This window comes from Diplodia seriata, assembly GCF_021436955.1.
Source record: "Diplodia seriata strain FDS-637 chromosome Unknown scaffold_3, whole genome shotgun sequence".
Lineage (NCBI taxonomy): Eukaryota > Fungi > Ascomycota > Dothideomycetes > Botryosphaeriales > Botryosphaeriaceae > Diplodia > Diplodia seriata.
This window is the reverse complement of record NW_027117310.1, coordinates 296037-308408: the sequence shown is the minus strand read 5'-3', so window position 1 is coordinate 308408 and position 12372 is coordinate 296037. Positions and strand designations below refer to the sequence as shown.

Below are 12372 nucleotides of genomic sequence, written 5' to 3'. Positions count from 1 at the left end.
CTCATCTCATCCCACGCCCAACTTTCCTGCCGCGGAAGCCCCTCCGCCCGTCCACGCCCTTCCTTGATTTTTGGGCGTCGCGAAACACTCTCCGGGATCTTCCATGCCGAATTGTGGCGCTCTGAGCTGTGAGCCAGACGTAAACATAAGTTTCAAATACGCACACTTACGTCCGGATCTCGTCTTCCACTACCCATCCCATAAGGTAGATGCGGGTGGGCAATTTCTTCTGCAGTCCACCCGCTGTGCGCGGGTTCGCGTCGAGTTCAACGCCAAGACAAGTTGAAGACGAAAAAGGGAAGATATCCATTACATTTCAGCCGCTCCGCTCATTTCCGTGCTCATAAGCCCGCATAACCAGTCCCGACCTCCGTTTGTATAACTGAAAAGTGAAGGGGCTAGTTCGGTGGTGAACGTAGAGAGAGGGCCATGGTGTGTAAGTACTAAAGGGGGGGAAATAATCCTGGTTTTCGTAGGTGGGTGGGGGTGTAATGATGTAAAGGGGGATGGATGTATATACAGAGAGATGATGATGGAGTTTTGGGAGCTGGGGAGGAAAGGGGGGGAATAACTACCGCACAATGAAAAAGATGTGAGAAAAACTTCAAAATCCCGAGAAAACACACGAAAAAATCCACGCACGCCCTGGAAAACCCAAAAAAACGCCCTCCTTCCAGCCTTGATGTGTTTGTTCCCCCTTCTCTTTCCTTTGCCATCCGCAACCCCCCCAAAAGACTAACAAGAAAAGATTTTTGCCGCCCCGTAATCGCCATCGCCACGTATCAGTCAGTCCCTAAAGGCAACGCGAGAAAAAGGCAGCAATGACAAAGGTTGCTGATTTCGCCGAATCCCACTCACTGCACAGCTAGAATTTTCCCTCTCTCCCATGACCTTGGCCAAGGTCCGTCCTCCCTCCTCTAGGCTTCGACAGACACCTCGGCAGATGCCCCGGTCGTCGACATGTGGGACGAGGAGTCGTTGTCCTCGGCGCCGGCCTCGGCATCGCTGGTGTTGTCGTTGCCGTTATTACTGCTCTCATCGCCCGTGTTCTCGGCTTCCCGAGCATCGTGCGTTTCCGTCTGGTTCGAGCCGGGAGTTGCATGCTGCTGCTCGTCGCTGTTCTCGGTCATGAGGGTTTGCTGGCTCCCCGCCTGCGCGTCGTCCGCGAGACCCGGCGACGCTCTGGCCGTCGGGGCTGCTGCAATCTCCTGGTCCTGCGGTCCGAGAATCGCCTCGACGAGCGCCTTGCCGTCCATGGCGTCGCCGGAAGCGGCGCCCATTGCCGAGCTCTCGGCGCGAGGTCCTTCCTCGGGGAACAGGTGTGGATACTGGCTTTGGGTCTGGGAGAATAGCGGTGCCACCGGGAGGACTGATATCGGCTCGGGCGCCGGGCTGGCGACTTCGATGTGACGGACGCCCTCTCCCTCGAATTCCGACGTTGCTGCTTCGTCGACCAGGAACTCGCTCTGTCCCGCGAAAAACCCGCCGATGTCGAGGAAATCCCGGAAGAACTCGCCCACGGCCAATGCCATTTCATCGGCCCTGACGAGAGCTTCGGCCTCCCTGGCACGACGCTCCGTTTCGGCCTGTTCCTTGAGCCGGGCAGCTTGGCGCTCAGCGTCACGGCGGCAGAGCGTCTGGACACGAGGCTTCGTCGAGCAGACAGGGCAGTGGTAGTGGGTAGAGCAATACGCGCACGGGCAAGGGGGGTTGACGTTCAAACAGCCCTAGAGAAACAGGTTAGCACTTCAGCATCGTAACAGCAGGCGAAAGTGAACTCACATCGCAGACCAAGACGCCGCAGTCGCCGCATTCCCTCATACCCGCGTTGCAACGAGGTCGGCAATCACCAACTGGCCGAAGCTGCTGGCAGAAGTAAGCGCCGCAGCCTCGCCATTGCACCGGGTGGCGTGGAGTGCCTGGCAAAGGAAGCCTCATGCGCGCCCGTTCCAGTTCCGCGATCCTCTTGCCCAAAGCGTACTGCTGAGCGTCGTTAGGCGCCTTGCCCTTGGCCCACGGTGATAGCGAGCGGGGCGAGCGGTTTTCGGAAGCGCTGAGCGCACGAGGACGCGAGGAGAACGGAGCACTCGAGGACCCTTCGACCAGATTTTTCAAGGCAGGAATCGAGTTTGACAGGTCTGCCTCGTCCTCGTTGGGATTCGAGGTGAAAAGCCACGACTTGGTTATGCTCCGAAGGTCCGGGTTGGAAGAAGAATAGGAATCCGTCGAATCCTGAGCCTCCATCGCACTGGACTGTTCCGCACGCTGGTTCGGTGGTATGTATGCAGGTATGTGCAAGTCGGGATACGAAGTCGGCATTGCCGTCGGAGTATGGGCCCTCAAGTATTCCCGCTCGATGTGCAGATCTCGGAACCCACACTTGCGCACCTTCAGACCTCGGAAGTCATGCTCCTTGCACAATGGCTTTTTGCAGGTCTTGCAGGCAACTTTCCACCGGAACGTACGGTAGCAGTCCTGGCATAAGCTGCGTGGGCATGTCGATGCCTGGAGGTCCAAGTGCTCCTGCTGAAGATACGGCACGATGTCCACGTGCTCTCCCAGTACGTGTTCGTAGAGGGTGGCGTTCTTGAGTTCCCGTATCAATTCTGGTGATCGCAGAACTGACATGAAATCCGCATCCTCGAACTGCTGGCCCTTCGGCAGCGGCGTAGCGCGTATTCTGTCAGCACCTTTTCCTCCTACACCTGGCCCTAATACCACTATTCCACCACCACCTGAGAATACCGGTTCCACACAGCACCAGCTCATGTTGAGCTTGGGCGGGGTTGTCACGTTCATGACAGCCAACGGGTTTCCTCCGTGGAGCGGTCCAGCGTCATCGGAATCGGAAGCGTCGTCATCTGAGGTAAGTTCGCTCATCAAATTCGGGGATCTTGTCGCACCAGGGGCCCACCAGAACCGGTTGCTCGTCTTTTTCTCCTCTTCCTCCGCGACGTTCTGCTGCGAGCTGGACTGGGTATTGCTGTTATTTGACATCATCACTCCGAGGTTGCTCATGGTGCCAAAGGCCTGGCTGGTGAAGGCCCGGTTCGTCCTCTTCCTCTTCCGCGGGATTGGCCTGTTGAACGCACAGCTCGCGCACAGCGTTTTCCTGCAACCCATGCAGTGCATGCGGATGCTGCACTGCTCGCACCTCTCCAGGATGGCGTCCCCGCATTGGTCGCACTTGACGTCTTCCACGAAGATCCGGTGGCTTCTCCGGAGGTGTGCCGGCAGGTCCTTCCCCTCTCCCCTGTGCGGCCATCCCGTGCTCGTACCGAGCGGCTCCCCATCGTGTCCACTCTCCGCATCCTCCCACATCCTTCCGTCGGAATGGGCGGGCGGGTTGTCCGAGTCCGGCGGTCCTATCCTGTTCCCCGAGCGCCACAGCCTGTCGAACGGCACCCAAACCTCGTTCGTCCCCGGGGCGGCGCGGCCGGAATAGTAGTCCTTTCTCCGGAAGCAACGGCCGCCCGGGGTGGTGCACCACATGGTGTCGGTCCAGATGTCCAGCTGGTGGCAGATTTCGATGAGCTGGTGGGTGGGCTCCGAGTCCGAGTCGCGCCGCATCAGGGACGAGGGCAGATACGGCCGCCGGCGATGGTGGCGGCAGCGGTACGTGTAGAGGCTGCGGAGGGCGAGCTCGCTCGTCTTGGCCCACGGGCTGCCCGGGTGCACGTACGGCTCCAGGAAGGGCACCAGGTGGTACTTGATCGAGACGTTCTTGCAGCCGCGCACGCTCAGGTGCTGCAGCGTGTGCACGCGGGGCTCCAGCACCCGCGACACCAGCCGCACCCCCGACACGGCCGTGTTGCAGAGGTCCAGGCTCGTCAGCCGCGTGCCGAACGGCACCACCACCTGTATCAGCAGCGCGTCCAGGGCGTACTGCTTGGCGTTGCGCGCCGGGCCGTCGAGCGCATCGCCGTCCGGGTTGTTGACGCCCAGGGCGGGCTGGGGCGCGCGGAAGCTCAGGGTCCGCCATGCCAGCGGGTATTCGGCCAGGAAGTGCCGCAGGTGGCGCGAGGTGTGGAACAGGTCGATGAGCGAGCGCGTGGGCAGCGAGGCCAGGAGGCTTTCGGCGATGGTCGGATGCGTCGTCAACACCGTCTCGAACCGGCTCTTCGGGGCCGGCGGACGGGGCGTGGACGACGGGCTCGTGGCGGACGGCATGGCCGCGGCGGTTTGGTCGTGTGAGGGTGCGCCGAACAGGTTTGACGGTGAGGCGACGGGAAGTGTGAGAGCCTCCATGGCGGCGGCGAAGTACGGCGGCAGGCGTGGGGAAGGTCCTCTCGTCGCAGAGGCGGCGGCGGGATGCAGATGCTCAGGCGGGCATGTAGGCTGGGAGGGCGAGGGCAAGGCGACTCCTGGTGGGCGGTGGTGCTGCAGGTCGGCGTGTTCTGTGGTGATTTGCGTCGTCGCACGCGCCCTATGGTTCTACCAAGCCATCCCGGCCCGCTGCATCCAGACTTAGATGGACTAAGAGCACACTCCAAGGGGCACTGATGCCACCGCCGCCGGCCTAAGCACGGCAGACAAGACATTCACCACAACATCTACCTGCAGACTTCTACAGTAGCACCAGGCCTAAGCCGTGGCCAGAGCCGCATCCGCGCAGCGCCCGCGCGCTGCAAGCCTCACCTAATCTCCGCACCGTCCCCAACAACATATCCCCTCGCCAGCCCGCCTCTGCCCTCCTCAACCCGCGCCCCCCTTTGCGCCCCCTCTGCCGCCACCGCGTCGTCCGCCTGCGTATCGAAGTCGCTGCCCAGCCCCTGCCACGTCCGCTGGCTCCGCAGGAACTCGGCCCCGGGCGACGACACGCCCCCGATTTGGGCGACGTCGCCGTTGGCACGCTTGATAAGAGAGGCTCCTGGCGCCGCATTGCCTCCGTTGATCTGCGCAGCGCCCTTCCGCCCGTTCGCCGTCGCTGCCGCCGCTGTCGCACGCATTGGCCGCGCATGTGAGACATAGCGCCCGGTGCGAAGGTCGAACTCTGGCGGCGCCGATTCCTCTTCAGAATCCCACCCCTCTCCCGCGCCGTCGCCCGCCGCGGGTTCGTCGCCCTGTGCCTCGTCCGCCTCTGCCTCCGCCTCCACCTTCGCCTCCGCCTTCGCCTTGAGCACTGCCTGGAAATCGCCCGTCCATTCGCCCGTCCACACGCGCTCCGCATCGTCCTGGAGCGTGAGCTGCAGCTCGAACGGTGTGATGATCGGTTTCCAAAAATCCTTGCTCTCGATCAAACTGCTCTCCCAGCACCCAATGACGACCCAGCCGCCGACTTCGGAGAAGTTGGCGACCTTGGCCGCATTGATCTTGCCGACTACAAACGTGTAGCTCTTCTTGCCCGCCGCTGCAATCATCTCCTTGACGTGATCCACAATGTGCAGATAGTTCTTGACCGACAGGGTGTTGATCAGGATACCGAAGACGGGCTCGACGCTGAGACGTGTGAGGAGGCCGTAGCGACGGCGCAGCGTCTGCGCTGACGACGCGAGTAGTGCTTCTGTGGGCTTCGGCGTGTCCGTTGGGTATATGTGTACGGCGCCGACGCGGGAAGACAACGTGAGGAGTAATGAAGTAGGCGGGTCCGAGACATGGAAGAGCTGATAGTCTCTGAGCGCCGCCTCATCCTCCTTGACCTCGTCCGGCACGCTTCTGTTTGGCAACGGAGAGGAAGGGTCGTGGACGATCTCTGCGAGGAAGAGCGCGGTGTAGCCCTCGCTCTGTAGCCGTTCGAACAGCAGCGTGAGATGATGCGAGTAGGGTATATCTGCCATCAGCACAATCTTCCGATCCTTCTCCGCATACGTCTGCCTGAAGACCTCCACCACCGGGTCCAGCTCCAGCGGCCTCGTGGTGAAGACGTAGATGACCGGCAGCCTCGCCGTCGGCGACAAGCAAGACCGGCCGTAGTGCACCACAACGTCCGCATCCACATGCTCCGCCGCGACCTCGTCCACGCAGCAAGCGCCGTACGACGTGTCTCCCAAGATGTACAGCTGCTCCTCCTCCTCCCCCTCCCCCTCCTCCGCCCTCGCGCCATCCGCGCCCTGTGCCCCAATATCCACCTCCGCCAGTTCCCCCGCCACACCGTCCACCCCGCCGTCCCTCGCCTGCTCCCTTCTCTCAGAAGCAGCAGGAGCGGATCCGTCCTCCCTCCGCGCACGCGCCAGCCCCCTGCTCAGCGCGGCGTACACCCTCGGCGCGTCCACCAGCATGTGGTCGGGAAACTGCAGCGCGACGCGCCTCCACCGGCCGGCGCGGATCTCGCGGACGGTGCGCCCGACCTCGTACGTGACGGCGAGCTGGGCGTCCGACGTCTTGGGTAGGCTGGCTGTGTCGACGGGCGGCATCGGGTCCTCGAAGATGTGCGTCTCCGGCGTCGAGAGGACGGGCGCCACCTCGAGCGTGGGTGGTGGTGGAGCGGTGGTCATGGCTTGTTGCGATTTCTCGTCGTGTGTTCGGACGGCCGGACGCGGTCGGTTGCGCGACGCGACGCGGATGTGAGGAGGTAAATGCGCGGCGGCTGGGGATTGGTCGTGATGTCCTGTGATTTTGTTTTTTTTTTCTTTGCGGAGAGGAGAGGGAGAAAAAAAATATCGTGCGGTTAGGATGGGCGGCGGCGGCGGCGGCGGCGGGGCAGAGCAAGAGAAAATTCGCGCGAGTCATGTTGCTTGTTGCCCGCGGCGGATCTCGGACGTCAGTCACGTTCAATAGGAAGGACATGCTAATCATTTACAGGCGGGTTGGTTTCGTACGGTCATTTCATCGAATTTAGTGGTCAATTGGAGCTTTTCACAATTTGAATAATGTGATATCGCACCTGGACAAAAAAGTAGTAGTGTTGCATGCAGGAACATTTTCCGCTTCGAGCTGACCCGGCGGGGATTGGCTTAAATGATGGCCATCCAGTAACATGCACTGATATGTAATGCTTTGATCATGCGCATTTTCAAACTACACCGGCATCCAAATAAAACTACAAAAAATTCCCAAGATAGAAGCTCCGCTCGAGATCGCGATTCCACTCCTGAAGATTTCATACGCCAAGATATGCCTCCTCGTGTCTCATTATGTTCTCTCCTTACGCGTCACAAATGTTGCCGTGTGAACCAGAAAATAATATTCAAACGCCGGATGAAATGCGACAGCCCGGCTAACGCTTCAACGCTTCTTGAAGACATCAGCACCCTTAGAGCATTAATGCTACACCGGCCACAACGGCCGCCGTCAAAGAATAGAAAGTCGGCATAATGGCGACCGCAGCGCTGGTGGTTTTGAGTTCCTGCAACTTCATGTCGGGAATGTACGTCGTAGCCGTCGAATTAACATCGCCGTTCCAGCAATACTTGTTGAAGCAGTCCATGCACACATCCGGCACGGTGGTGCCCGTCCTGTTCCAGCTGCGAGACATGATAGCGCACCCCACGCACGTCGGCCATTGCGCGTCGAGGGTACCATTGCCCATCGTCACAACATCGTAGCCGTTCTCGACCATAGCGTTACGTTGGCTGATGCTGTACTCACGCGTAAAGGTGGAGACGTTGGAGTTGAAGACGTAAGGAGCGTTCGGGAGATACACAACCAGCGGCGTGGTATCAGAGACGTTGCCAGGGTCGCAGCCGAACATGGCTGGGCGGTTGTTCAAGCCGAGGTTGATGAAGGTGTTCTGGTCGGGAATGTACGGGAAGATTGTGCCATTGGCCTGCGTGACATTGAGCGAGCGTTCGTAGGTTGCAACCATGGCAGTGCCGTTGGGCCAGCCTGGAGCCTCGTCCGAGACAGTGTCTGCCGAGGAGTCGATGGCAAAGATGACATCGACGTTGCGCAGAGGCTGAACAAGTGGGGTGAAGGGGATGTTCTGCAGATCTTCGCCTCCGTCCACAAGCGTCAGACGCTTGCTTGAAGCGCCCGGGTTGGTTTCGTTGTTCCAATGGTAGAAAGGGTTGGGGGACCAGTCGGCAATATCATCGTTGTCTTGTCCGACGCTATTGAGAGCGCTGGTCAAAACGCCCTTCAGGCTATCCGGCACGCTATCAGTGTCGTTGATCTGGAGAAGAAACTGGTTGAAGAGCGAGCTAGAGGTTCCAAACACAAAGCTGAGTGAATCGTAACCACGAACACACTGTTCGCTCTGGGGAAGTTCTCCGCCACTGAAGTTGGATCCCACGTAGCGAAGAGGGGCAAAGCCAAAGACGGTCGGGTCGAAAGATCCCATCTCCCAAGGGTTGAACTCAAAGTTGGTCGTGTTGCTGGAAATAACGAGCTGACCAGGCTCCCTGCCATCTGCGACCAGGATGGGCATGGGGGCGTCGCCGTTCGTAAAGTATTCGTCATCCTGTATTGACGAGTAGGTGTATGCAGGACCGCCGTCACTCGCGTTGAGGAGCTGGAAGGAAAGCGCGCGGCCCCAATAATCGGTGATGGAAGTTTCGTAGCCAGCATCAACCTTACCATTGACCTGGTCATATAGAGCGGAGTAGTACTCTGCTGTATTCAGAATCTGGATGCCACCTTTTTCAGGACCCTCGAGAATGGAGTTCTGAAACTGCCAGAGGTCGCCGGACTGTGCGGGATCGGCGTCGATGATGTTTTGCACAGAGGTAAAATTGTTTCCATAGAGTGAAGACACGAGCCAGCCACCGCCGGACAAGCCTGCGAAATACGTGGAAGCTTGCAACAGGCCACCAATATGACCACTGTTGGTCGAGTTTGGCGTCCGGCTATCGAATGCCGCGACAGCGCCAGCACCATTCAGCAATGCACGATAGCCTCCACCCGACACGGCAATACCAATGTTGGGCAGAGCAGAAACATTGTTGGCGGCGCTGTCAATGTACGAGTCGGAGTCGAAACCAGTGATATTGAGTCTGCCCAAGAGGTCCCGCATCGGAGACACGGTGTTGTTGCGCCTTTTCTCGAGCCATGCCCGCTCGCTCGAGGACAGGGAAAGAGCATTTCTGATAGACGGCCGGGTGGATGGGCAATCCCCCTTTTCGGGAATGTAGCCATTCGGAGCCTGGGGGCTGGCGCGCTTGACTGCAGCGAGCGCAACAGCAGCCGCCTGCTCCGGCGTCGGATCACGGGGGACCGCGATCACATTTGCTACACGACAGGACGTTAGCAAGGATTGTCTGTTGTGCGCTCGGGCTTGTCGCGTTGCGAACGACTACAACAAGATCAACAGCAATGGACGTGCTTACCCGAAGCTGCGGAGAGCAGCAGAGACGCACTGACGGCGGTGTCAAGCTTCATGACTCTGTAAGGCTGGCAGCGAGCGAGAGGGTGGAGATAGGCGGCGGACTCGCGACAGCGGGCCGGGCAGCTTTGTAGGTTTCCAGGGCGCTCAGCTCAGGCGCAGGTGCTGCAAGGCTGGGGCATCAGCAGAGCGCTAGGAACGGGTAGACCGGAAGCGGCGCACGGAAATTGGGGGCTATGACATCGCTGTTGACCCTGCGATCTGCACGGGGGTTTGCGCTTGCTGTGCTCCCATGCGCCGTGGCGGAAGGCGCCCCTCCTGCAGCTCCCCAGACGCGCGCACACAAGGCGCAGAGCAGGAATCGCGCAGTAGTGCGAGCATCTATCAGCCCGCTCCCGTCAGCCTCAGCCTAGCTACGTCAGTCCGCGCTGCACGGCGGGATGATCCCAGTGGGCCGGGCACCTGGCGGCCCTGCCGCTCGCCGCAACCCATGACGCAGATCTCCGACTCTCCCTCAGCTGTGTCATGCCGAAGCATAACAGCCAATGCGCGCTTCGTCCGATCTGAACGCTAGCCGCGCTCTAGCACTGTTCTTCGCAACGGTTGCTGTGTTGAACTGGCGCATTCCACAACTGCTCCGCCACGCGTCAGCCGCCAGCGCACCAACATTCCAACACAGACCGTGTACTCCACTTGCAACGCCCTTCACCGCAAACGCGAACGATCACGGGAACGTTACGGTGCGAATACGGAAATCCCCACAGCTGGATTAGGGGCATCTTACTCAAATGCCCCTCCCTGCTTACTTCCTTCTCCTCTCGGGCTGTTTGTGCGAGCAAGAAGCGGGCGCAGCTTTTGCTCATTACGGATATGCCGACCCTTCGGAGCCGACGGTAGTGCATGGCTGAGCCCAGCCACCTGGCGGGAACCGCGGCTGCCGAAGACCACCGACACTACTACTGCCTGCGGAAAAAATTGAGTATTTTTGACACAGGCGCAGTGCGCCGAACAACCATGGGCTCAAGTCTAACCTTAATTCTGCTACATCTTCGTGGCAAACACTTGATTCTATAATTAGCACTATCGACCAGGTACACCATCACTCACCTGACCTCCACCCGAGCATTTGACGAAACCCATTGTGCTTATCGGAATCCTACGCTTTGTGATTCCAAGCGGTCTCCACATTTGGGAAACGACAGGCAAACGCGACGACTGCCTTGAGGCGAAGGCGAGTCTGCGCCCTGGGCAGCCTGGTTCCAGTGAGTTGTCCATAAATGAGAGGCCTTAGGACTCTTGTACACAGACCTTGGTGCCTAATTCCAAGAGCACGGCATGAAGTCAAAACACTGCTTGCGTACCCGTTACATCCAGCGAGACATGCATGCCTTGTCCCACAAGCGTAGTACCTCACTCGCGTGGCCATGCCTCTTCCGTCAAAGTCGGGTACCTGGCGATCCCGTTCATGCAAGTAAAAGATGACGGATGAAATCTGGGGCCGGCATGGTCACCACCTCATTCTATCCATCTCGCCGCACCTGCCACTGCCCATTCGTCGTGCCGTCTCACCTTCTTTCCTCTAGCCGCAAGAATCAGGTATTCCTCCGGGCCACGTGCTAGCAGCGTCGTCGAATCGCGACAGTTTCCCATCGATCGGCAAAGATTCCGCATCGGCCTTACCCGCATGCAGTGTCGATCGCTCTGGACCGCCGCCGACACAAATTTTGAGAAATCCGTCGCCAGCGGGCGAATGTGACGTACGAGGGGCAAGTTGCCCACCGGAAAACCCCCTCCGCCGGGGGGCGACAGAGGCCCTGCCCGTGCCTGACTCATGGCGGGGTTCAAATAGAAGACCATGGAGTCATCGTGCTCGCTCCATCGTCACGCTACAATCGAGCAACCCGCAGTTGTATTCCTGACCCGCGATTGGATCTTAAATATCCCAATCGACTGCTTTATCGCCGGAGCCAATTCTACAACACGCCCGACCCGGACCACACCACAACCCGCATCACCAGCTCTCCCACCGCAACAACCATGGCGCCCGCGCACCTCCACTGCGTCCGCCACGCCCAAGGCTACCACAACCTCACCCCGGACAACCACAAGCTGCACGACCCGGCCCTCACCGACCTCGGCAAGCAGCAATGCACCGACCTACAACGCGCCTTCCCCGCACACGACAAGATCACGCACGTCGTCGCCTCGCCCATCAAGCGCACGCTGTGGACCGCGCTGCTCGCCTTCGCGCCCGCCATCGAGCGCAACAAGAACCTGCGCGTCATCGCCCTGCCCGAGATCCAGGAGACGAGCGACCTGCCGTGCGACACGGGCTCCGACCGCGCCGAGCTGGAGCGCGAGTTCGCGGGGCAGCCGCTGGATCTGAGCCGCGTCGAGGACGGCTGGAACAGCAAGAAGGGCCGGTGGGCGGCGACGCCGGACGCCGTCGCGGAGCGCGCGAGGAGGGCGCGCGCGTTCCTGAGGGAACTGGCGGGCGAGGACGGCGAGGTTGTCGTCGTGACGCATGGCGGTTTGCTGCACACGTTTACCCAGGATTGGAGCGGGTTCGACAAGTACTGCGGTATGGAATGGCTTCCTTTCCTCCCCCGCACGCGCGGTGTCAATGCTGAAAGCTTTGTTCTAATTCCTTGCAGGAACCGGCTGGGCCAACACCGAGTACCGTACCTACACGTTCGTTCCCGATTCCGGCGACGAGGCGCGCATCCTCGAGACTCCCGAGTCCCGCGCAAAGCGTGGTGCGGCGCCGTTCTCGGATGCGGAGAACCTCAAGATGAAGGCGTTGGCTGAGAAGGAATGGTTGGCACAAGGCTTCGAGAGCAGCCAGACGAAGGATCCGGCGCCTGGTCCGGCAATCCAGGAGGTAGGGGCTGAGACCGTGAAGGCTCAGGCTTAGAAGGATTCATGGTAGATGGGAGTTGCCAGACTTGGACAGAGACATAGAAAGCAGTCTACGGGCTCATTTGGTTTGGGAGTTGGTATAAAAGAGAACATTGGTATATAGACTTGGATTGGAAAGAAGAAACGGTCCATGCATTCGAGTCAAGGTGGGAACTACAGGCCTCTGAATAACCCTTGAACATGGATGTCATCCAATCCTCCAGATCCATATAGTGCGGGGGTAATAACAATAGCACCTTGATCTGAAGCGGGAC

The 12372-nt window shown here is 59.7% G+C and overlaps 4 protein-coding genes across 4 annotated transcripts; 1 reads left to right on the top strand and 3 right to left on the bottom strand.

The window, feature by feature from the left end:
* Window positions 1-917: 917 nt before the first annotated feature.
* On the bottom strand, window positions 918-4248 carry SLS55_002841 (uncharacterized protein; the record flags this gene model as incomplete). Its single annotated transcript, XM_066774321.1, has 2 exons — window positions 918-1727; window positions 1783-4248. 2 exons carry the CDS (start codon window positions 4246-4248, stop codon window positions 918-920), a joined length of 3276 nt encoding a protein of 1091 aa, XP_066634440.1.
* A 386-nt stretch (window positions 4249-4634) lies between these two features.
* DPH2 (Diphthamide biosynthesis protein 2) lies at window positions 4635-6434 on the bottom strand (the record flags this gene model as incomplete). Its single annotated transcript, XM_066774320.1, has 1 exon — window positions 4635-6434. The coding sequence occupies one exon, from the start codon at window positions 6432-6434 to the stop codon at window positions 4635-4637; it is 1800 nt and encodes a 599-aa protein (XP_066634439.1).
* Window positions 6435-7192: 758 nt separating this feature from the next.
* On the bottom strand, window positions 7193-9255 carry PLB1 (Lysophospholipase 1; the record flags this gene model as incomplete). The annotated part of the gene is made up of 2 exons (XM_066774319.1): window positions 7193-9105; window positions 9204-9255. 2 exons carry the CDS (start codon window positions 9253-9255, stop codon window positions 7193-7195), a joined length of 1965 nt encoding a protein of 654 aa, XP_066634438.1.
* A 1981-nt stretch (window positions 9256-11236) lies between these two features.
* SLS55_002838 (uncharacterized protein) lies at window positions 11237-12113 on the top strand (the record flags this gene model as incomplete). Its single annotated transcript, XM_066774318.1, has 2 exons — window positions 11237-11780; window positions 11854-12113. The coding sequence occupies 2 exons, from the start codon at window positions 11237-11239 to the stop codon at window positions 12111-12113; spliced, it is 804 nt and encodes a 267-aa protein (XP_066634437.1).
* Between the last annotated feature and the right edge of the window lie 259 nt (window positions 12114-12372).